The following is a 22,424-nucleotide window of genomic DNA, read 5'->3' as shown; positions in this document are numbered from 1 at the left end:
TTCTCCATCGCTAACAACTCTCGCAATCGTGTTTTTATCCACACCCAGTTCATCTCTTTCTTTTAAATAAACCGCAACCATTTATTACACCAGCACACAGTAATACACAAACGTGCGTGTCTGAAACAGCCCCAGCTCCTGGGGAGCCGGTGACCCGACAGACCGTGGTGCCGTCCTGCTGCAGGCACCACGTTCTAGTGACGCGGGGAAACAGGTTGTCTTGCACTAACAGCTTATTTATATCACACACTGAAGATTTTTGTACAGTACTTCACACCTTATAAAAATACACACTGTCTTGTATTTAACGTGTTCTCCAGGCACACGTCATTGAAGTTGGCATGTACACTCCAAAGCCTACAGGTGAAATCACACAGGAAAACTGAAATTATAAAACAAAAGATAGGGCTGTTGCTTGGATAGATCTGGAGGAGCGTGGTGGTGCAAAAACCATTTGCTACCATCTTGTGATTAGCAGGAAATCCCCTTGACTGATTTTTTCAGACCATTTGTGGGAGATGAAAAGACACCCTTGTACTTTTTAGTGCTTAGTGTTTAGTCTTTTAGCCCTCAACCTGCGAGGCCCACGTGCTTCCTCGTCCCTGGAAGAGAGGAGTCACGGTCTCTTAAAACCCTGGACAGAACGTGAATACTTGCATGTCCCTTTCCAGGATTGCGATTTTAAAATTCACTTACTTTCTACGATGGTCCTTCCTGGCAGTCTCCTCTGCAACTAGGCAGACAATTAATTTTTGCCAAGAGGGAAGACCATTTAAAAGAACAGTTTTTTTAACAAGAGAGATGGCTAAGTGTGTTTTTTTTTCTTTTTAAAGTACAATTTCAGATAACAGGTTTTGTTACTTTTAGCTTTCAAACTTCAAAAATATAAACTCTCTAAAGTGCATAGTTGTACTTGCATTTCATATAAACTATCTGAAATTCTAGTAATGTCATGTAAACAGCGTAACTAAGCATCCAGAAAAATGCTACAATCTCACCAGTTTAAAATTAAAATGGACTGTTCACTACATATCATTTATCAAGATTTGTCAGGGGCAAACCCCACCAAAACATTTTTTTTTTTTTTTATCAGTACACAGTGCAAACAGGCTTTTAAAAAATAAGTGGAGAAAACATACTCCTGGGAAATCTTGGCCCACTGGAAAATGCATGACTAGGAAGAAAAGGCGAGAACTGCCGCTCTCGTCCTGTATGAAGATGCCTAGGCCCAGATTCAGCAAAGCGCTCGAGACTTAGTCCCTCCTTATTCAGCCAAAGCCCAAACAGAGATCAGCTTCAGGCACGCGCTCACCACAAGCCCGTCGTAGCCCTCGGCTGCCTGGGCCTGACCGACACGGAGCTGAGCCAGCAGCGGCGGCTCCCCTCCGAACCGCCTTCCTCACGGCACCGCGCTGCTAGCGGGCGACGCAGCAGCCGTGCTGGCTCGGCGGTTACACCTCGAGCAGCCCAAGGACAAAGGCACAGCGCTCGTTTTCTGCACGGTTTTCCGCTCCAGGAAGGCGTTTGCCCCGGCCAGGCTTCCTTTCCAATCAGTCATCTTCAAAAGCAGTTTCTCCCACTTGTGCGCCCAGCTAATACCCTCCACCGATCAGATCTGCAGCGGCATCTCCCAAGCAATGGAGACGAGGCGCCTCTGCAGAGCCGAGCCCTCGGTCAGCACGCAAGTCCTCCGGACTCTTTGGAAACATAAAATTCAGCCTTCGCTGACCTCCTGCGCAAGGGGCAGTTCTGCAATCAGTACGGAACACCACGGAAAGGCCTCCCCCTAAGCGCTCCGGCTGCTGTCACGAGCAATCGCGCGTCGCTGTGTGCACCCGGTCAGACTATTCACGGGCACGCGTAAAAGCAAAGGGAGAAGGCTGTCTTCTGAAGTGTTTACGGGGTCCTAAGAGACCAAAACACCCTCAGCATCGGTTTTGCAAGCATTAACATGGTGCACCAAGTGGAGGGAAACGATCTAAGTAGCACAGCCGAAATGGATGCGTTTGAGGGCCGGCTTGCGCGTAAAAGGAAAAGGGGGAGGAGAAGCCTCCGCCAGCGAGGCCTGCGCAGTGCCTGGCTACAACTGGCACCGCGTTTCATCGCAGCTGTCCCGCCGCAGCGCGTTAGCTTGCCGGGGATCGGCACGAAAGACAGCCTGCACGGAAACGCTCCTTGAGATACCAGCGTCGAGCCCCGCTCCCAGGAGCTGCATTTCTTGCCTTGATTCCCAGCCTTTCTTTGCTTTTCTTTCCTGAAGGTCCTAGACCAATTTGGAAATAGGTTACAGCCAAATTCTGCACCTGACGCGCTAACCTCTGCATAGGCAGAACACGGCTCTCAGCTTTTTGTTCCCTGCAGTATCCTCCACTCTAATATATTTATATAAGCCTCCGATTCCCACAATCACAATGTCAGCGCGCTGCAGTCCGCACAGTCTCACCGACTGCATACATAAAGGAACAAAATTTAGGCGAGCAAGTATGTGCGACAAGCACATGGGCTCTTCAGCTCAGGATCTTATGTTAGCACCTGATGACAAAGCACACATATTAATGGATCTGTCTTCCAGACACTTCACCCCAGAGATTTATTTGAGCAGCTGCCAGAATCCCAGGGGATTTTCACTTGCAGCTGTTAAAACTTCTTTTTTTCTCAGTCACCCAAACACAATCGTAAGTTACAGCATCACCTTCCACATAGAACAAGCAGGCGAGTACATTGCTGAACAGCTAATTTCCTTTGCTACTCTGATCAGATGTAGGTACTTTATTCTACTCCAATCGACTTAGCAGTCAAAAGAAGTGAGAAGAAAACCCAGGTCAAGCCTAGGCAAGACAGTAACTCAAGTCAGCCCTGCGCTCCGACCAGGACAGTCTTCCAGCATTTATGTGGGGCAACAGAAGAGGCTGGACTCCAAATGGTCAGGCCAAAAGTCTGAGCTAACCTTTAACGGAGCTATGAGAGAACAGTCTTGGTGCCACCTGACCTGTGCCTTCGCATTCGATCACTCAGGGCACTTGTTTGGTAAACTAAAATGGAAGGTATTTGATGATTTAATCACTATTCATCCTATTTTGTCTCTTGCTATGATATCCGGGGGGGGGGGGGGGGGGGGCAGCGGGAGTAAGTCTGGCTTTGATATTCTAAATATTACAGGACCTGTAAGCAAATCAAAACGGAAGGATCCCTTCAGTCGCTGAGCACAGCATCGCATCTCCTACACTTGCAAACTTCATTTTGGGCATCTGGCCTGCAGACAGAGAGGACAAAAGCAAGTCCCAAGAGTGATGGAAAGCCACCCTTCCTCCCCTCCCACCTCTGGAAATAGCCTTTCAGTTCCCAGGGAGCAACTCAACCCTCCCCAGCCAGGCTCCTGCTGAATTTGCTTCATGCATTCGTCCGTTTGGTGTTGTCTCTTTTCAGTTTACTGGCGAAAACAATCCCCTTCTTTACATGATCTTGGAGCTAATATCTCTTTTACTGATCAGGACCTCCAGCAGCCTCAGCTTGGCTTTAACTTGCTTGTATTCATTGTATTCTTCTGCCATAGGAGTGCGGTCTTCTTTCTGCACGTTCCTAGTGGGAGAGAAAGCAGGCCATGAGGCTTTCCGTACCAGTACGGCTCCCCCCAGCTGCCTCTCTCTGCCCCCACCAACAACGCTGAGAGGCATCCCTAGAGAACAGCTTGCCTTTCTCCACTCCCCAAAATGGGACAAAATCAAAATATTTTTATATTTTGAGAGAGAGGGGAAAAAAAGGGGTGGGGGCACACAAGCTACTCCAATGAAATGTAGGACACTTGCTATTGAGGCTGAACGGAATCTCACGGTTCAAAATACGAGATCTTACTCGAAACATGCCCTGCTTCACTGAAATTACCAGCTTCTACACAAGAGCTGAGGAAAAAAACCCAGCTCTTTCTATTTCAGGAGCCAGCCAGCAGAAGGTTATTCTGCTAGCAGAGCAAAATAAAATACAGCTTCTTCCCGCTTGGAACCACACCGCTTTAATGAACATGCACATCTGTGAAAGGGAAGAAGATAGCTGATCAGATTTTTAATAGCTGATGTGAAATTGTCTCAAGTTTTCAATGCTTTTACAAGAACCTGTAAGGATGACGGCTGGTGGCAAGAAGCTAACAAGATAATTAAAAGCACAGAAATATCTCAACGCATTTTATCAGGTCATTCACGAGAGACAATTTCTAAATACAAAACAGTTACAAACAGCCACCGTTAAACAGAGATACCTGTTAAACCTGTGTCTGAACACCAAGACTACCACAGAGATCTAAACGTACTATAGCCTTGGGGGAGGGGAAAAAAAAAATCTACTACAGAGCAACTCTTCCATCACTCCGATCAATTGTGCTAAAGGCGGCTGGATTTTCACAACCGATACCTGCGTTCCTACTACTCGACCTACGACAATGTTTACAAAGAGCTGTAATCCCTAAAGTCTTTGAAAAATAATTACTATAATGGGCAGCTGCAATGAATGTGGGTAAAACAATAATGACATTGCTGAAATATGTAAGACTGAATTCATATAGCTTTCAATATTTGGAGCCGTCTGTAGATGCCAAACAGATGAAGAGTAGCTGAAAGACAGAGTGATAGTTAAGAAATTATTACCTTCCATTTTGCCGGAAAAAATTATCTTCAAACTCTCTCAATTTTTTTCTGATTCGCTTTTTCTCTTCCCTGACTTCCTGCAGCTGCTCTAACAGTTCAGGGCTGTTGGGTTTAAATAAACAAGATTATACATATCTACACAATTAAAACAGGAAACACAGAATAAATCTACACAAGCAATGGACACCAAGCAAAGGAGTTGCTCCCGCAGGCAGCCCTGGCATCCTGACGTTATTTACAACGGAAAGTCCTCTGGATTTAATTCAGTGAAACGACCCTATTAATAAGCTGGCGATTGTGACGGGCCCCTTCCCTAAGGTGGCCAGGCACGCGTTTCATAATTCACCACTAACTCCTATGGAACTTACAGCTTGCAGGAGATGGGTCTGTACTTGGTGACATTTATAGGCTCAAGATTTAAGGGTCAGGAATTAAGGTTACCTCCTGTTTGTGTTTGCATCAGACCCGTACAGCAAGCACTTAAAAGTAACGACGGTAGTTCAACTCGACCTCTCCAAAGACCGAAAAACCTTGCAGAGTACATGGTTGTTTTCATGATAAAGACTTGCCAAGGGTGAAGTAGGAGCTACTATTTAGCACTAGAACCCAAAGATATGAGGTCAAATACTGTTATCGGGATGGGGTAGGAAGTCATCCCAAAGCGTGTCATGACAGCTAGCGCATTTAAAAATAAAGTGCCAAAAATACTGACTCGGAACATAAATGCTAAAATGAAAGCCTACATGCTTTTCTGACAAATATAATACTATCTTATCAAAAAGGAACTTTTCAAATTTGCCTGAAACTTCAACATACATAGAAGCCTCGTGAAGATTTGAAAGCCCCATATCCTGGTTGCTTTTTGATGGCATCTTATCATCCACTGGGGAAACAAAGCCGTCGGCATCATCTTCCAGTTGATCCAAGAAGCTACGCACATTGAAATCTGTTTTCACGGTAATTGTGAAATCTGGCTTCAGATTGCTGTCCTCCTCGGACCCCTCCTCTTCTTCCTGCAGAGAGGGACAGAGCACCCCCATAACAGAATATGTTACTCCCTCCCTTGTCAGAAACAGGTATCTGCTTTCACCACATGCACTGGGGAACAGATATGAAAAGAAGTGGGTAGGAAGAGCAAGCACTTCAATTTCTAAGCCATACAATACACTAGAACGTCACTAGTAAGGCTGTCTGTACCCAAAGCATCTATTGGAAAAGCTGTGACAACCAGCTCAGGTTGACTAAGGAGACACAACGCAACAACACTGAGTGAAAAAAAATCTGCAGTTCTTAGCCACCTATTGCTTTGTTTAATCTATATATTCTGATACAAGTAAAAACATTTCTAGATCAACAGCCATTATGCACAAAATCTAAAGCAGACCTGTGTCCTCTACTTTTCCCTGCAAATACACCTATCAGCAATGTAGTCACGAAAGCATACAAGTTGTCAGGTTAAAATATGAAGCGTTCTCAACAGATGTTGCCCAACAGCTCTCTCTAATGGGCGAGTTCAACGCCTCGGATGCTCCTGCAACGATATCAGAGAGCTCGTATCGCTGATTCGATGGCCAAATACAGAAGATGATTGACTGTAAAAGCACTGCTGTCGCTAACTTGATCCTGAGATCAGCAATCTACCTGGAATACACTAGACTGGAGTGGAAAAACTGTCTAGTGTAATTTCTCCAAAGCACATCGACGGATTGGTCATATTTAAATGTTTTCCAAAATTTTCGGGCACAACATTTGGAGGTGTCCCCGCAGCACTTGTATTGCTAATTCAGAGCATTCTCAGCGTAGAACTTGTCCTGGGACACCGTCCAGGAACCATCTGGATTTTCAGGGAACGGTGCCCAGTTTTCTCTTAATTACAGAGACATTTCTTGACGACAGTTTTCAACCTTATTATAAAGAATGAGGTATGAACATTAGAAGAAGACAGTAAATGGACAAGAAGCCTCTTGAAGAAGACTTTTACATCCGTGTAACTAACGGGGAAGGATCTAAGCATATTCATAGCTTTAAAAGCCTTTGAGGGCTAACATCACTAAAATCTTCAAGTGTACAACCAATGTATGTAGCCAACATACATTGCTACGTGGGGATCACAAGAAGCTATTTTCTTTACTTTTCTCCTGCAGATTCCTTGCTAAGAGTTCAATTACTCGTAAGAGATTTCACCCATACTTAAAGCCCAAAGGGAGAAAGGAATGTTGGGAGTTGGTGGCATTTAATGCCAGTCCCATTAAATGGTCTCCAAGTCAATGGTTTATAAGTGCGCACAATAGAATGAGATCAGAGTTTGCACAGAGTTTTCTTCTGGTGGTAGAGCTCTAGGCCATGAAAACAGAATGCAAAGCCACAGGCTGAGAATTACAACTGAGATGGAGGCTTAAGGATGAAGAAAAGATCAGCTGGAAAGAGAATCTCTGAACAGTAACAACAACAGCAACAATAATAAAAGATACAGAGAAGTTTGAAAACATCTTAGGAAAATCTGCAGGGAACTGGTGAGAGTTAAAGCAGTATTTATCATATGATTAGATGTGGCTTAAGTAGAAGGCATAAAACCGAGCCTTTCAAGAGAACGACTGGTGCTGTGACCGCAGTCACGTACTATTTTAAAACCCTGCTGACAACGTCAGGTCGGGCTGGGGGAGGGAAAGGAGAGGAAAGGAGACGGTCACTCGCAGCCACTTCCAGCACCCGATGCACGCTGTCCTGCACTGCTGGTAACGGCAGCGAGGACCAGAGCGAGAGACGGCCGCTCCTGCGTGGGCGTGGGGGAGGCTTTGCTAGTCGTCCTAACTGGTAAAAATCGTACGCTTTGTTTTTAGGGACATTTCTCAAGCACCAAAGCAGGAGCTCCTGTTTCCCTTCCCGGGAGAGGGAGGAGTTTCTGGATTCAGCTCCTGGAGGGAAAGGAAAGTGCAATTCTTGTGAGCGGTGTGACAAGCTGCTCACAAAGAGACGGCAAAGTCTCTGTGTAACTCGAATCTGTAAATCTGGCAACGGCCTCCTCCCTGCAGACACCCTTGAATTTGAGGCAGCTCGCAAGGGCCAGCATGGCAGGTCACTCGCTTGCCTCGCTCCAGAGTGCCACGTGCACATGCTGACTGAGCCAGGATTTCTGTGACCCAGAACTCACCAATGAGCCTCCTGAGAAAGAGAGCCCATGGGAGGAAAAGACAGCGTAGAAATTTCACCCAATTAGACCTGAGTGCCAGAACACTACATCTGGCTGTCACAAGACATTCTAAAGCATACTGCTGTTTAAAAAGAAAAGGGCAAATTAAAATTTTTTTTATTAATATATCTAGTGGGAAAGGCCATCTAAGGGCATTGCTTTAAAGGAATCCCAAATGGGAGTCTGATTTTAAATCTGCACAGTCATTTCACCTTAAGCCAAAATGATCTTCATTGATCGGCTGGCACCTGCTCGGATCTCTAGGCAATCACGAGGCATTTAAACTCCAGAGCCTCAAATATAAAATCTCCAGAGTATCCCAGTCATCACTGTTTCCAGCAAACAAGCAAACTTCCCAATGATTTTTTTTTTTAAACACAGACAATATTCAAGATATTCTACCCAATTGTTTTGTAAGGCTTCACCTCAAATCATACTTCAGGCTTTCGTCCCTCAACTGTCCTGAACGCTTAAATAAGAAATGGCGACTAAGGCCTGCCGAGATAGAACTCTGTCCGCGTTTTGTCGTTTTACCTATGCAGGGGACAAACTTTCGGTCTTTTGGCAATTTCCTGTTCAATTCTGAGGATTTTGTACGGTTCAAAGCAGCCTTGTGCAGCTTCGCAGGGTCTCATTTAAGGGTTAGCAAGCTTAAGGTTGCTCATGCTGAGCTGCACTCAGACACACCAGGGCTCTTGAGAAGATCTATGCTTCCTGCATGACACCCCTGAACCATGAGATGCTGCCAAGGCACCTCACAGGCTCAGCGCTAGCCAGGCTAGACGTGAAAGACCACCACAAATGTCGGCTCTAAGTTCTGATGCTGGGTGTAAGCGCAGATGAAAAATAGAGGACACACTAAAAAAAAAAAAAAAGAAAAGAAAAACAAGCCTTCCTTACAGATCTGATGCACCAATCACCTACAAAATACTGAAGAGAGCTCAGTGACAATTAACAGCCTCCAAAGAGCAGTTTAACACGCTTCAGTCTGCAACTCGGTTTTAATGATTATGTGCCTGGAATAGCTCATTAATATACAATCTACCGTAATTGCCTTATAATCAAGTTACCTTAGGTGTCCAGGGTTGCGGCAATACCACTAACCAAGCTCCGGCTGGATAACAGACAAATGACCCAAGCATGCCGAAGCGCCGCCTTTCCCTTTACACTGCAACGGCAACAAAAGCAAGCCAGGGCCCAGCTGCACGCTACTCGTCCTGTTCAGCAGTTGGACTTTCCTTCTCAGAGGAAGGAGGCCCAATATTGTCACAGCAATCTTCACCACTAAGAACTACTAGCCCTCAGCAGCACAAGAAAGAAACGCAATGATGCTGTCATCCAAATCTGATCAAGCGTTAACCAACAGAACTGAGTTGTTCTTATTTCCGTCCTGATGTTGCCTTGGTTAAAAATGCCATTTACAAGGCGGGAGAAAAGAGCCCTAGGTGAAACAAGCGTGTGAACGGGAGTAGGTGTGGATCCCATAAGTTCCCTGGTCGGCTCCACGCGCAAGTGTTAGTTCTGTGAGAGCTCATTCCAGCCACGGTGCTGTGTGCAAGCCACAGAGTTTCAGAGTGAAATTACCACAAAATAAGCTAGCATTATTAAAAAGGAAGGGGGGAAAGAAGAAAAATGCCAAGGTGCAACAGATAATTGTGAGGTTTTGGCAAAATAAAATATATTATGTGCAGGTGGCAGGGGAAGGAGAAGGAAGGGTAAGAACGCAAAGCCACGGAAATACTGTAGTCTTAGCTACAACAACAGAGGGAAGAATTTATTCAGAACTGGTGAGGCTTAAAGCAGCTACTGATTTTTCAGGAAGACACTGCAAAAAAGTCAACCCTGATGGAAAAAATCAATCAATCAATCAATCATTCTCTTTCATTGGTAGGAGGGGAGAACTGATGCAAACTGAGCAATTAGTTAGCAGCTGGAGGTCTTCACCTTTATCTCCTTGAAGAAGGAAGCTGTTTCGCCCTCGATAATTGGCTGCAGCAAAGGGCTTCTCCGCTTGCTGGAAGGGGAACCCTGTGACAGGTGTTAACAAGTATGTTATATTATGAACCCCTTTCTCCTCCACAACCTGCTCTCCTGCTCTCTGTTCATTCTCACTCACTCGTTCACTCTCTCTCAGCTCATCACCAGATCACCAAGAGAAATCTATTTCTTAAAGAAGAAAAATATGCTTGGCAAACCCCTTGAAGCTTGGATTGTTTTCTCTCAAGATGTTGCTTAGCCAGGGACATCAGTGCCAAACATGCAAGCAAAATGACTGGATGCTGGAATACTAGCTGGGCAGGAACTACAAAGTGAAGGCTGCAAGAAAATAACGCCCAGCCTGAGGCCCAGGCACACACACAACATTTGGTTGGCTCTCCGGATTTACGGTGTTAGCCCAGTTAAATTCTCCAGGCCTGCTTTCCAGGAGCCTGCTTTCCCACTGAAGTGCCTAAAGACATAGATACGGATTTTCAAATGTCTCCTGCCTCAGCAGGAACCTCTCACAGTTCTCATTAGAGGGGTTGGGGAAAACCATTCTCCTCTCTCCTCTGCTAGCCACCACGCAATTTCAGTTTTGCATCTAAACAGGACCTGAGCTCGCTTTTGATAGTTCTACCTTAAACTGCCTGTGCAGAGCTAGAGGGTTTCTTCCTTCTGATTGCCAATATTATCTTCGTAGCACACCCTAGGGAGTATTTTGCATACTCAAAGAACAGCTTTTCGTTTTGTTTTAAATGCAGGACCACCTCCCGCTACGTGCAGAAAAACGCACCTCTCAGTGTGTCTGACCGCACTGAGTAATGCTGTGCCGGTCCATTCACTTCAGCGGGCAGTCTACAAAAACTAGCAGCCAGGTCGCGAGTGCTGCCTGGCAACAGCAAAAGAGTAAGGGATCATACATTACAGACGGAGCAAGCAGCAACCAAGATAAAACAGCTCCTTTCCCCAGATGGGCCGAAAGGATTCTGGATGTAGTTTTTAGGTCAAATATATATATTTTTAAAAGTGGCATATCAAAGTTCTTAAAAATTTGAGATTGTTTGCTCACTAGAGGGATGCGTTGGATTCCACGCTAGCGCCAGTGCTTCCTCACCAAAGCCTTAGCCTGAATGAGGGAGTATCTGCCACTTGCAGCATCTCTTTAACACAGGTCAAGAGTTAGGAGGCTGCTGGCACTTACTTTCAGCTGAGTAGAATCACACCTGCTGTAGGACCCACACAATCATAATACACAACAATACAACATTTTATCATGCGCAACCAAGCAACATGAAGCCCTACAGCTCTGAGGGTGGATTGGGAAGGGAAGGGAAGCTGTAGCCAAACAGAAAGTGATGAAATAACAGCAGCAGCCCAATGGAAAGAGGGGAAACAATACGAGGTGAGATGTGCCCCATGACTCATGACACTGGAGTCCCTTGACCAATTTTGCCCGCTTCAATATCTTGAATATCAGTGGTTCACTCTTATTTAGCCGGTCTTTGGGTGATAAGGGAAGCTGGGATTTGGCCTCCGTGACCGTGTTGTACGCAAAGGTGCGGCTATTCCCCTACTTTCTCAACTCCAAACCAAACAAATCGCCGCTTAAAAAAAATTTCTACTCACAATAATAGGAATGGTGTTGGCCCTGGAGAGAATCTGTTTGATCAAGCGATATCTGTCATACAACGGCTTCATCACCTGCCGTTCATTTTTGGTAACCTGAAAAGGAAAAAGAAATGAGATCCATGAAGCAAGATACTCCACTCTCTAATGCATGTTTCTGTAATCACTCTTAGTCAGAGGGGGCTTGAAGGGAATTTTACAAGGACAACGGTCCAGTAGCAATAGCATGGAAATTAGAAACGTGAGCGCTCCTCACCCAGATGGGCCCCAATCTCCAGGTTAAGCAACACCCACGCTGCGGGTGTCTTGTAATGTGGCTGTGTGAGACAGGAGATTCAAAAAACCAGCTTAGATATCATACGTCCACAGCACAAAACCACCCATAGAGCCACTGTGCTTGTAATTATGTCTATCGTCGTCAGGCACGACACGAGGTTTCCCACGCTCAATCTTGTGGTGGTGATCTCGGAGGCAGTGTTTACGACCCAAGAAAAGAGAAGGGAGCTGCAATGAATGTCTGTCTCCCCAAGGAGGCTTTCCTAGGGCAGGTTAACCTACCAACTTCACAAAAGTTACAAAATCTGACTTTACTGCTTTGCTCTTCCTTTTAATTTCCTCTCAAAGCCAGAAGTTCTTTTTAACTCCCTACCTTTTCCCTCCACTCTTCCTCCATGCAACTTTGCTGGGAAGAAGAGCTGCCACAGAGCTCAGATAGGATGAAGGTATTAGGGTTGTATGGCACATAGGAAACAGGATAACACTATGCTGCCCACCTTGAATCTTCCTTACAGTTCTCTGTCCCTAAGTCCACTCCTCCTAGCTGCACGTTGCACTCTCCCCCTCAGTTTGAGAATTGCTGTTCCAATCTTCCAGCGTTCATTTTACTCTAGTTTTCTTTGAGATCCAAACTAAGAAGAAAATCTCGGTGGTACTGAAAATGCAGAAGGGAAGACCTAATCCCATAGCAGACAATAGACAGTGAGGGAAAGTAAGGGTCTGTCCCACTAAATACTTGTGGCAAGGAAGCGGAGGTCTATTTCGCTCGCAGGACTGGAAAACAAACAAACAAAATGCTCAGTGGAACCAAACTGACCATCATCTTTCTTTGTATTCAGCATTATCTGACTACGCCTATGCCTGTCCTTCCACTAGATCTTTTGTCTAACTTGAGATTATAAAGTTCTTAAGAGAAGAAGCTTTAACTGATTCTGATGAAATTCCTACCTTCCTCGAGGCTTTTCACTGCTGCTAATCAGCAGAGCATCTGAACAGCTGCCTTGTAAAAATCAACAGCATCAGTGCAACCCCTATTGAGCTTGTACAGTCTCCCTTTCTGCAACATAAATAGGAGGAGAGGCAAAGCAGCTTGAGACAGGGCAGAAACTTTACAGTGAACACTGGGATCATGCTCTTATTTTGTCCGCAACTAATTTTCACTAGACTAGGATTTTTAAAGCTTTCACGTCATCTCTCTGAGGCAGCAGAGGGTGTTGGCCTGTGAAGGGCAAAAGAGATGCTCTAACTGTTGCCAGGAGTCAGACTGGCGCAGATGAACTGATAATTTGGAGGTAGCATCTTCATCATGATACCCAACTCTATTTCTTACTTCAGGGAGAGAGGAACAGGGAGGAACAGAAGGAAGACCTTTTTTTCCTGTTTGGATGCAATGCAAACATCCCGAGTCTGAGATGGGGTGCCTAAGTTCTAGAGCCTGTGTGTCCCAGACCTCCGAAGAGCAGCCTGAATCCAACACCGGACAACCTTGAGCTGCCTGTCTGTGGGGCAGAACAAAGAGCAGGCAACTTGTGTTGATGAGAGGGGTACGACCAGCAGCACGCCATTCATTCAGCACACTCCGCACCGAGTTTTGCGCTGACGTGTCTGCATTCAATTGCACTGACTAGCAAGCTGTCTCAAACTTTGAAAATTTTTCTGCAATTAATTGATCTTAATCAAGCATAAAACTGGAGAAATCTGCTGGCTTATTGTGCTTGTATCATTCTTAGCTTGGCTATGTTAACAGTTAGTATAACACAAGTCGTAGCGTTACTGTTGGCTCACGCAGTCTCTGCTATGTAGAAAAAGAGCTATGAAAAGACTAGCGCTGAGGCTGAGAACCAGACCTCTGGTTAATGACACTTCAAAGTAGATAAACACCCCCGCTCTGTACCGAGCCCCCCACTCCCAACCCGTAAGCCTTGGAACGGGCAAAAAATCCGTAGGTGTGTTGGGGAATGGAAAAATACATGACATGCTTCAGAATCTGAATGTCACTATGGAGCAACAACACAAAGAATTGATTTAGGCATCAAAGCTAACTTTATGGGGCCTGAGTCAGCCACACAGACTTACACTAGCACATTTAAGCAGAGAGCAGACTCTGAAGGAGAACGTTTTGCACATGGGCAAACTGTCTCACTAGGTAAACATAAATAATACCAGTGAAACCTGAGTATATTTTGGGAGAACATCAAAATGCAAAAAAACCCTCTTAGAATAACGGAGCCTTTGACACAACTCTGGGGCACGCTCCATATGGCAAACAGCAGCAGCCAAGGAAGAGACCATTGCTTGCATTGTTAGAGCAGCTTGAGAATTTCTGCGGAGAGAGATCTTTTGGCTTAACTAAAACAGTTCAGTTCCACGTCTGCAGGTTCATCTATCACTGGTGCAGAAAAGACTCAGTTGCACAATAAATCTGAGCTCTATTGTTTTTCTTGTTTAGTTAAATATCTTTAAAAAAATACTTGGCTGAACTATCCCCATTCTCCTCAAGCTCTCAGTACTTTTCCACTGCTGCAATGCCAGGAGCTCGAAGCAGCAAAAGCTGATCAGCTGCAGCCTTCCTTGCCGTGTGGTTCAGTGTTGCTAGGTATAGACTGCTTACTTAAAAACAAATACGTTAAAAAGCTGTTGTAGAAATAAAGCATTTGAAAGGAAAGGAAAAAAATATAAAAATCTATGCTGATAAGCTGGGCTCCGGGCTTGCTCTCTTTTTAAATGGATTTAAGTGAGCTGCCTTCACTGAGATGCCACCTCTTGCTTTACATCACTGTAAAAGCAGCAAAAGCAGTCTTAGACTCTGCTGGAGAAGACTGGGAAGATTAAGTGGATTCTTCTGTACCGACCTTTTGCTGTTTTACACAGTAATAGAACTACACGCAGCCATGCTCTTTTCAGCTGCTAGTATACGTGTACATATACATACTATATGAAGGACTTTTTTAAGCCAACGAACAAAGGAGAAAATAGGAGCAAAAGGAAGGAAGAGATCGGGACTCCCATGCTGCAGAAGAATAACATGTTTGTCAGCTGCATGAATTAAGTGCTCCTCATAAGCAGTAAATGGCTGCTCCCAGGCTGCTACTCAAGGAATTAGCACCACTCCGAAATGAATTACTTTACCTATATGGCTGGTAGCTAAGATTGTCATGCCATCAGCGGAGAGGAGGAGGGATTCATACAAAGTCGATCAAAGTGCGCGGTGGAGAGAGAACTGAAAATCTACCGTGTTTCTGTCACGGCAGAGGTCAACAGAGCACACTACCTAATTCTCCATCTTTACAAATTATGTTCCTTTGTTAAGATCAAATGCGAAGAAACCTCTTGCCCGTCTGCTGGCATAGGGAAACAAGGGAAACAAGCATGCATTTCTCAGGGAAGAACGAAATCTCATTTCAAGTTATGCTGTGACACAGAGACTAAACTGTGCCATGAAACCTCTGGCATAAGATGCACTCCCTGCAAATAACAAGGTTGCTGTGGGAAATATTTTGCAGCTCCTCTAAGAAAAGGCAGTGCATGCACACACATCTTTGTGTGTAATTACCCATTAACACTGCCAAATTGCAAAATTCCTAGCTGGATGGGGGGCACAACTACTTCTGTGCAGACTGCACCCCTGTCAAAGCTGGTGAATCAGCTGGACCACAGGCTGAGTGTTTGCAGATCCTGGTGAGTGCGATGCCAAAATAACGGATTTTCGACCACAGTTCAGTTCTACCTGCTAAACGTCTGCTAAGTTCTGCAGACACCATCTTGCTGAGAACAACTCAGGAGCAGTGGTAACAAAAAAACAAGCTGTTCTGCTTTCCCCGGTCTTAGTAACCAGATAGACTAGGTCAGAATGAGATTTCAAGCAAACCTATCCCAGTCAGATTGAAACACCATAAAACCAGCAGCCACCTCAGGGCTAAAAATCCTACTTTTCGTCAGGCAAGCGTTCGGAAATATGCACCAAATAATATGGCTGGGTATGTTTTGTAGTGTTGCTCCTTCCTTGCTTGAGTAGGAAAGTAGGAACAGCTGAGTTACTTGGGAGGAGAGGACGGGAAAAGGATTCTTAGGAGGATCATCTACCACAGACAAAGACACATAAAGATACACTTTGAAAAAATGCTGCAGTACATACCGGTCGGCCATGAATGCTTTCATAATACAGCAGGGCTTTTTGAAGAGCCACCTTTTCAGCTGCTATCTGATCTCTTGTCATGTCCTGTAAAAAATGGAACATGGAGAGAGGAGGAGGAAAAAAGTCAGATCTCTAGATTCAAGCAGTACTGATCTGTGCTCTTACCAAAGTCATGTTATTGTGCCATTAATATTTTGAAGACTCATTGCTGCTTTCCAGTCCTCTTTTCTCAGTAACATGGCTGCAGAGACTGTTATCATGAGTGGCCCATTTTGCACAGCAGAGGCAGATTAAAACCAAATAAGCTTTGGACAGGACAGAAATGTTGTATGTACCTAAGGGGATTTATCAGTTTTCAGCATGCGTTGAAAAAACAGTGCCATGAAACTTTCAATCGTGGTGGTTGTTTTTCATTTAAGGAGGCCTGCAGTTTAAGTCCTGCAACAAAATGCATGTTCTTTCTTGTCCTCTAAATCTGACACAGGCTCCAGTACCTCTCGTAAAGCTTGCTGTCTTTACTTTGACTGCCATAAACACACTTAACCGAGAACTGAAGTGCAGTCAGACCATCTCCTGCCAATTCTGCTACAGAGCGATAAGCTCTGGCAAACAGGCTGGGGAGACCAAGCCAAAAAAAAAGGGCAGACTGATGCAGGAGACTTCCATAACTAAGTTTGCCAGAGCTCCTCCACTGAACTTGCCTGACACTGAACACTGCCTCCGTATCACTGAACCAAGTATCATCACAGGCTGTCTTTAAAAGGCAAGGCTATGAATTCTTGCTACTGCCGCAAGCAAAACTGCCAAATACAACAGTGTGTGCATCTTCTCGTTCCGCAAACCTAGTAAATAAAGATAATTCTGTCTGCCCCTCTCTTACAAAGCACTGCACAATTTACATGTCAGTAGGCTCAAGGACTTCATTTACAAGGCTACCAACAACTCAGGAACTAGCAACATCAGACACAGAAATCCCTTTACTGCTAAACCTCAGAGATTACAGAAGCTAACAGGACTCGATATCAAACTCAGAAGATCAGCAATAAAATGCCCTGACACAAGAGCACTCAGCTTTGGAGTGAACCAGAAGAAAACAGCTGGCCTAATCTCCGGAATGACTGGAAGACTCAGAATTTGCCAAAGCCTTTGGACATAACAGAAATATTCAAACCTAAACACAAGGTGCAAGCATCCAGAAATATTACTTGAAATCTGTGACAGTCACAGAAAGAAAGCACAATGACATTCAGTAGAAACACAGCCCTAGGGAAAAAATAATCACATATATTAAAGACAGAGGGAAAGAAACTAAGACAAGTCAGGCAGGAATAAAGGTTGTAGACTTTCTGGCAAAACCTAAAAGACTACAAAGCTTTCACAAGTGACTGTGCAGCTATGTGTTCCACACTTGTACTTAGAAGCCAAAATCTGATCTGCACATGTTGTACCTTAATATCCTCAGGTCGGTTTGTCTCTGCTCGTTTTTCTTGAAGCTTCTTCTGGATAGACTCAAGAGTCACTTCCACGGCAGGCTTGGCAGATTTATCTGACACGTCTTGCTTCTTGTCATCTTCTCTTTCGAGCTGAGAACCAAAGCTCTTGGGGAGCGTGTTGCTCCGCTGACGCACCACAGGGGCAAGGTCTTCCTCCGATATCTTCAATTTTGACTCTAAACGGGAGAGTTCGGTAGAAGAGGAATTACTTTTCTCTTTTAAAATATGTTTTCAAAGACAAGATCACAGCCTAACATCACATTTAAGTGACGCCAGCTCCAGCCCAGAAGGTACACCGATGGTGGCTGCTCACCTTTCAGTTGCTTTCGGAATTTGGCTAAGTCATTTGTCCATTTGAGCACTTCAGGGTTGGCTGCTTTATCACTGTGGGAAGGCTGCGAAGAAAGAACAATCATAATGAATCACCAGAGGCCCACTGAAACACACATCTGTCGCAGAGATGTGCAGAAGAATTTGGACCTAGGACAGAGCAAAGGGCCTTCTGACTGCTACCTGCACAACTATTACCAACTCGCTTCAGATCTCACTTTGATTGCCCTGCCTGTCACAACACAGTCTCTTAGGGGCGCTTTGACATTGATTTGTTTTTGGAAAACACTAAAGTTCTGAAGACAACACACAAATATTATGTTGCAGGAGAGGCTTGGAGGGCCAAATTCACACTGGAGTCCTTGGTGTACTGTTTTCTACCGGGTAGACGCCCCTAAAATAGGGGAAATCTTGCACAAACGATTTGAGGAGAGCTAAGACGCATGTATTCATACTGAGGTTGTCTGCCATCCAAAGACACTGGAATAACCCGGACGCTAAGGCTACAGAGAGCTCTGCACATCTCTCTCAGCCTTTCTCAACTGCAGGCGAGATCCATTCAGTACTATCCTTTGTGGTTTAGATGACCAAACATGCGCAGATGTGAAGCTTTAGTTCCTTAAAAAGCTTTCTGTGCATCAGAAGGACGTGTCAGGAATAATTAGAGTACAGTACACCGCTGCTGCTCAGCGGCACTTGACTATGGTTCCTCACACAGGAGCAAAGGCACTTGCTCTCCTCTTTTCCTTTACAATGAACCGGTGTCCTGGGATTACTGTCAGGGAATCTTATGCAAATGAGACCTGCAATTGTGCTTCCCAGCAGCCAAACTTCCAGTAAACAAATAAATGAGAAGTTTAGTGTAGCTGTTCCCACACAGTGAGTTATTGGCTCTTAGAACATAAAGTGGTGAACAAAATTTTAGTAGTTCATTAGGCTATTTCTCACGCTGCACTGACAGCATGCAATACTTGGGAAGCAAATTTGCTTACTGTGGATGCAGGCTTTTCATTTGTTGGACAGCAACCTTTTTATTTATTTATTTATTAACTTTCCAGCTCTGTGCATTTGTTTGACAGAGTTCCCTGATGACCTTTCCCTTTGTTGCTAATGCACACTTCTCCACACCAATGCTTAACTCCTAGAGACTCACTCTGTATTTCCTCTCCTCTTCAAATTTGTCCTCGAACTTCCTGATCTTTTTCTTCAGTCCCTGAATCCTCCGGGTCAACTGTGCAGGGGTCAGGTCCTCTCTGTCATCTTCATAAGATCCTAAGGAAGAACTTCGCCTCCTAGCAAGAGCAGAGATTGCAGTAAGGCTTATTCAGTACCTCTTCATGCACAGAAAGCCAGTTACACTGGGTAAATAAAGGCAAATCCCATCCAAGAAAGCAAGCTATGTTGCTACTCTGTAATGATAGGTAGCACAACAGGATGCTACAATGGCCTCTTTTGGTGACAGAAACTCCCTAGATAATAATTCACAAACCCAGAAACCATCATAGTTGCCAAAAACTTTTATAAAAACTTAAAGTTCTCTGTTGGTAGAACGGGATCCCAATACAACTCACCTCATGAATGGGTGGGAATTGGGAGGGGAAGGAGGCACTTCTGTATCATCCAGGTACTGCTGGCTCTGTCCATAGGCATAGAAGCGAGGGGAAAGCATAGGATCGCTGTCCTCATCCAGAAGCTGGCGAATTAAACGGCCGGCCTGCGGAGAAAGGCGAGCCTCATCTGAATCTAAGCTGTCTCGCTGCCATGAGGAAAGAGCAGGAATGGGCTCTGGAAACAGTAAGACAAAAGCTGTTTTTATCACTTCTGTTTCACATGTACTTCATACTCAAGAGACGTACGTGGTCATAATCTGTCCTTGATTCTTTGTTGTCAAGCAGTCTCTGGGTTATTATTCACATCTGCCCAGGGTGAAAAGCGGTACAAAACACTGCCACAGCGGGTGCTTTGCATAAGTGTAAACAACCACCTAGGTGCAACAGAGAACTGGGCCCAATGTCTTGTCAGTGATTACCATGGACTGATACCGAGCGATATTATCACGAGCCAGTACCTTTGTGGAAAAGGTTATGCTGGATAAAACAGAATTACTGACATATGGCAGCATAAAGAGACAATTCTGAGCTGTAGGAGGAATTTGTTCAATTTTCAGGATGAGCAAATGCTGTAAATGAGTAACAAAGTAATTGTACTCCTGCAGTCCTCAGATTCCTGCACTCCAACGTAACTCTGCTGCCAGCTAGTACAAATTCAAAGACTGGCAGTAAGCGTGCATTTTTCTAGTCTGCAGGGAAATGGGGGAGGGGGGAGTCTTTCGTTACTATCTGTTCCACAGAGTACCTAGCCTGTAAAATGACAACAGCGATGTTACCATATTACTGTGCTACCGTATTACCAGTGATGGTAATATGGTCTGAGTTTTCCTCTTTTCCCTCACAAGCAAACGCAGACCACGCTAGAAGCTACAGCTGCTTAGTAGCATGGTAGAGAAGTGAAGAAATTGTCAATTCCCTGGAAGATCTAACCAGCTGGAAGTAAAAACAACCCTGTATATGGAGATGGTGGAGTGGGAGAGAAAGGGAAGCCTGATTTAGCAATGCCGATCAGCGCGCAGGAGCCCACAGAAAGCAATCACCTCAGTCTTGTGATCACTCTCTCTAGATGCCATAAGGGGTCTAATGTTCTGTGTTCAGATAGTTTACTAAGCTGATTTGCATGCTCCTACTTAGCACCATAGGATTAGACAGTTTAAGAGCCAGGCTTTCAACTTATAAATCTAACAAATAGTTCTAGAGTCAGATAACAAAACAAAAACCCTAGAGAAAGCTCACAGATAAGTCACAGAGGTAGAGAGACTCGTTATTTCCGGTGCCTAGTGGGTCTAATCTTACTCCACTAAGAACCTGGGCTTTATAAGTTATCGGTATTCGAACAAAGAGCAGTATTTCTTTGGGCTGAACAAGGTTAACATTTCCGTAGCTCATAATGGATCGCGTGAGGATTCGTTTACAGAATCGCCAGGCTGTTCAGTGTTCTCCCACCTCCACCTCGGTCGGTGTAGGATCATCCACAATTGAGTAATGACAGGTTTGGAGGTATTCTGCATATATCCTCACAGCAAATTTTACTTTCCTCCGCTTCCCTTCTTCCTCAGCACACAAATATAAATTGCATGCCTCTCCTTACAGTCTGATGCTGCGTGCAAACTGGTGAGTTATTCTGAAAGGGGTGGTTGCAGGTTTCTGAATAAGAGCCTCTCTCAGAAGTTGTGACAAGGGACATACATACGCTGCACATACAAGCCTAGCTCACAGAAGTCACTTTGGTGAAGTATGCAAACCCCAGATATATGTTGGCTATATTACCATGGACTGGAAAGCTTAGGTAGCCTACACTTTGTTGTTCATTTCTGAATATGAGGTTTTTCTAAGTTGCCTTTACCTTGGCAGTTCTTAATACTTGAAACAATTTCAAGAAGGTCTTTATAAGATTACTTGAAGCAAAATACAAGGCTGATAATGCAAAAGGGACTAATTTGATACCTCACTCTTGCTGGTCAAATGAAAGCGATGCATGTGATTCTCCAGACATCTCTCATTTCCAGTTTGTGGAAACTCCCCCTCCATTCAGAAATTTATCTTGGAAATAGTTAGACCACACCCGCATGGAATTTGTATGGAATAAAGCTGGAAGAAATCAGCACCATATCTAGCAAATTAAGCTTCTATCACACCTGCTAACAAAGCCATTACTAACCGCACGTGATGCAAGTGACTTTGTCCCCAGGTGGATTTATGTACCAGAGAGCATGCAAAATTCAGGGTATTTCAAGGCTCTCAAAGACTCTGATCAAACCCCAGCTTAATGCAAGTTAGCTGAGACTGAGATATAAATAGCTTCTACTTTGTTGTTTTTTTGAAAATACTGCCCAAAAAACCAGAAACTCATGTTCCAAAGGAGGGGTCAAAAGGGGAAGGAAATGTGTCCTAAAAGGAAAAACCAAATTCGAGACTTGTACAGAAGAAATGACCGCTGTACAAATTCAGTTGTTTTTAACTCTCATTCTTGGAAGGCCTGACTCTATGGGAAACTCACTTCCCTTCACAGTTTTAAGTATGGAGAAAAAAAATATCATCTGAACACAAAATTGCTCTCCCCTCCTCCCCCAAGGTAACACAGCAAATAATAAAGGAACACATTCAGATCAGAGTTAGGAATCACATTCACATCACATGATAAACTGGATCAGAGCTATTGTCTCCAACTGCCTTGTTTCTCATATTGGCCATGTGCCAGATGCTTCAGCAGGAAGTACGGGAATTGCTGGACTGCACATATAGTTACTGACTAAAGGTAAATTTCTTCCTAATCTATCATTGCATGATCAGTCAAATCTTGGCTAATGTAACCTGTAATACTTTTCATTATTTATGTACCTTAAAGATATCAAAGTGTTAAGTCCTTTTTGAAGGCTGCTAAATTCCTGGACTTTATAGTTCAGGTTTGAAATATCTGCTATGAGTTTTAATGTCGTTACCCTTTCTGCTAACTAAAGAATATTAAACTCAGGGAAGAATATAAATGCTTTATCTTTTCTATATCACTAACTTGACAGAGCAGAGTTATCCTTACTCAATCTACTGTCTTGAACAGAACTCCCTCGCTGAGAGAAAACTTTCAGTTTCTCTAGTCATACCTACACTCTTTCTATTTACTACGTATTTTTTTTTTTCATTTTTCTA

The 22,424-nt window shown here is 44.4% G+C and overlaps 1 protein-coding gene across 9 annotated transcripts in view; it reads right to left on the bottom strand.

The window, feature by feature from the left end:
* Nucleotides 1-56: 56 nt before the first annotated feature.
* Nucleotides 57-22,424, bottom strand: part of FAM13A (family with sequence similarity 13 member A) — a 134,326-nt gene continuing 111,958 nt past the window's right edge. For 8 of the 9 annotated variants that reach the window (XM_062574218.1, XM_062574214.1, XM_062574216.1 and 5 more), the window contains 10 exons: nucleotides 19,239-19,452; nucleotides 18,821-18,959; nucleotides 17,651-17,732; nucleotides 17,293-17,513; nucleotides 15,845-15,928; nucleotides 11,434-11,529; nucleotides 9,772-9,855; nucleotides 5,454-5,650; nucleotides 4,638-4,739; nucleotides 57-3,579 (listed from right to left, as the gene is read on the bottom strand). In XM_062574218.1, the coding sequence (XP_062430202.1) occupies nucleotides 3,453-3,579; nucleotides 4,638-4,739; nucleotides 5,454-5,650; nucleotides 9,772-9,855; nucleotides 11,434-11,529; nucleotides 15,845-15,928; nucleotides 17,293-17,513; nucleotides 17,651-17,732; nucleotides 18,821-18,959; nucleotides 19,239-19,452 (1,346 nt within the window). In that variant the 3' untranslated portion in view covers nucleotides 57-3,452. The remainder of the gene's footprint in view (nucleotides 3,580-4,637; nucleotides 4,740-5,453; nucleotides 5,651-9,771; nucleotides 9,856-11,433; nucleotides 11,530-15,844; nucleotides 15,929-17,292; nucleotides 17,514-17,650; nucleotides 17,733-18,820; nucleotides 18,960-19,238; nucleotides 19,453-22,424) is intronic. The other variant, XM_062574215.1, reaches the window with a different exon arrangement.

The sequence above is a fragment of the Rhea pennata genome, chromosome 4 (assembly GCF_028389875.1).
Source record: "Rhea pennata isolate bPtePen1 chromosome 4, bPtePen1.pri, whole genome shotgun sequence".
Classification (NCBI taxonomy): Eukaryota; Metazoa; Chordata; class Aves; order Rheiformes; family Rheidae; genus Rhea; species Rhea pennata.
Note: the sequence above shows the minus strand (reverse complement) of the source record. Positions and strands in the feature narration are given on the sequence as shown.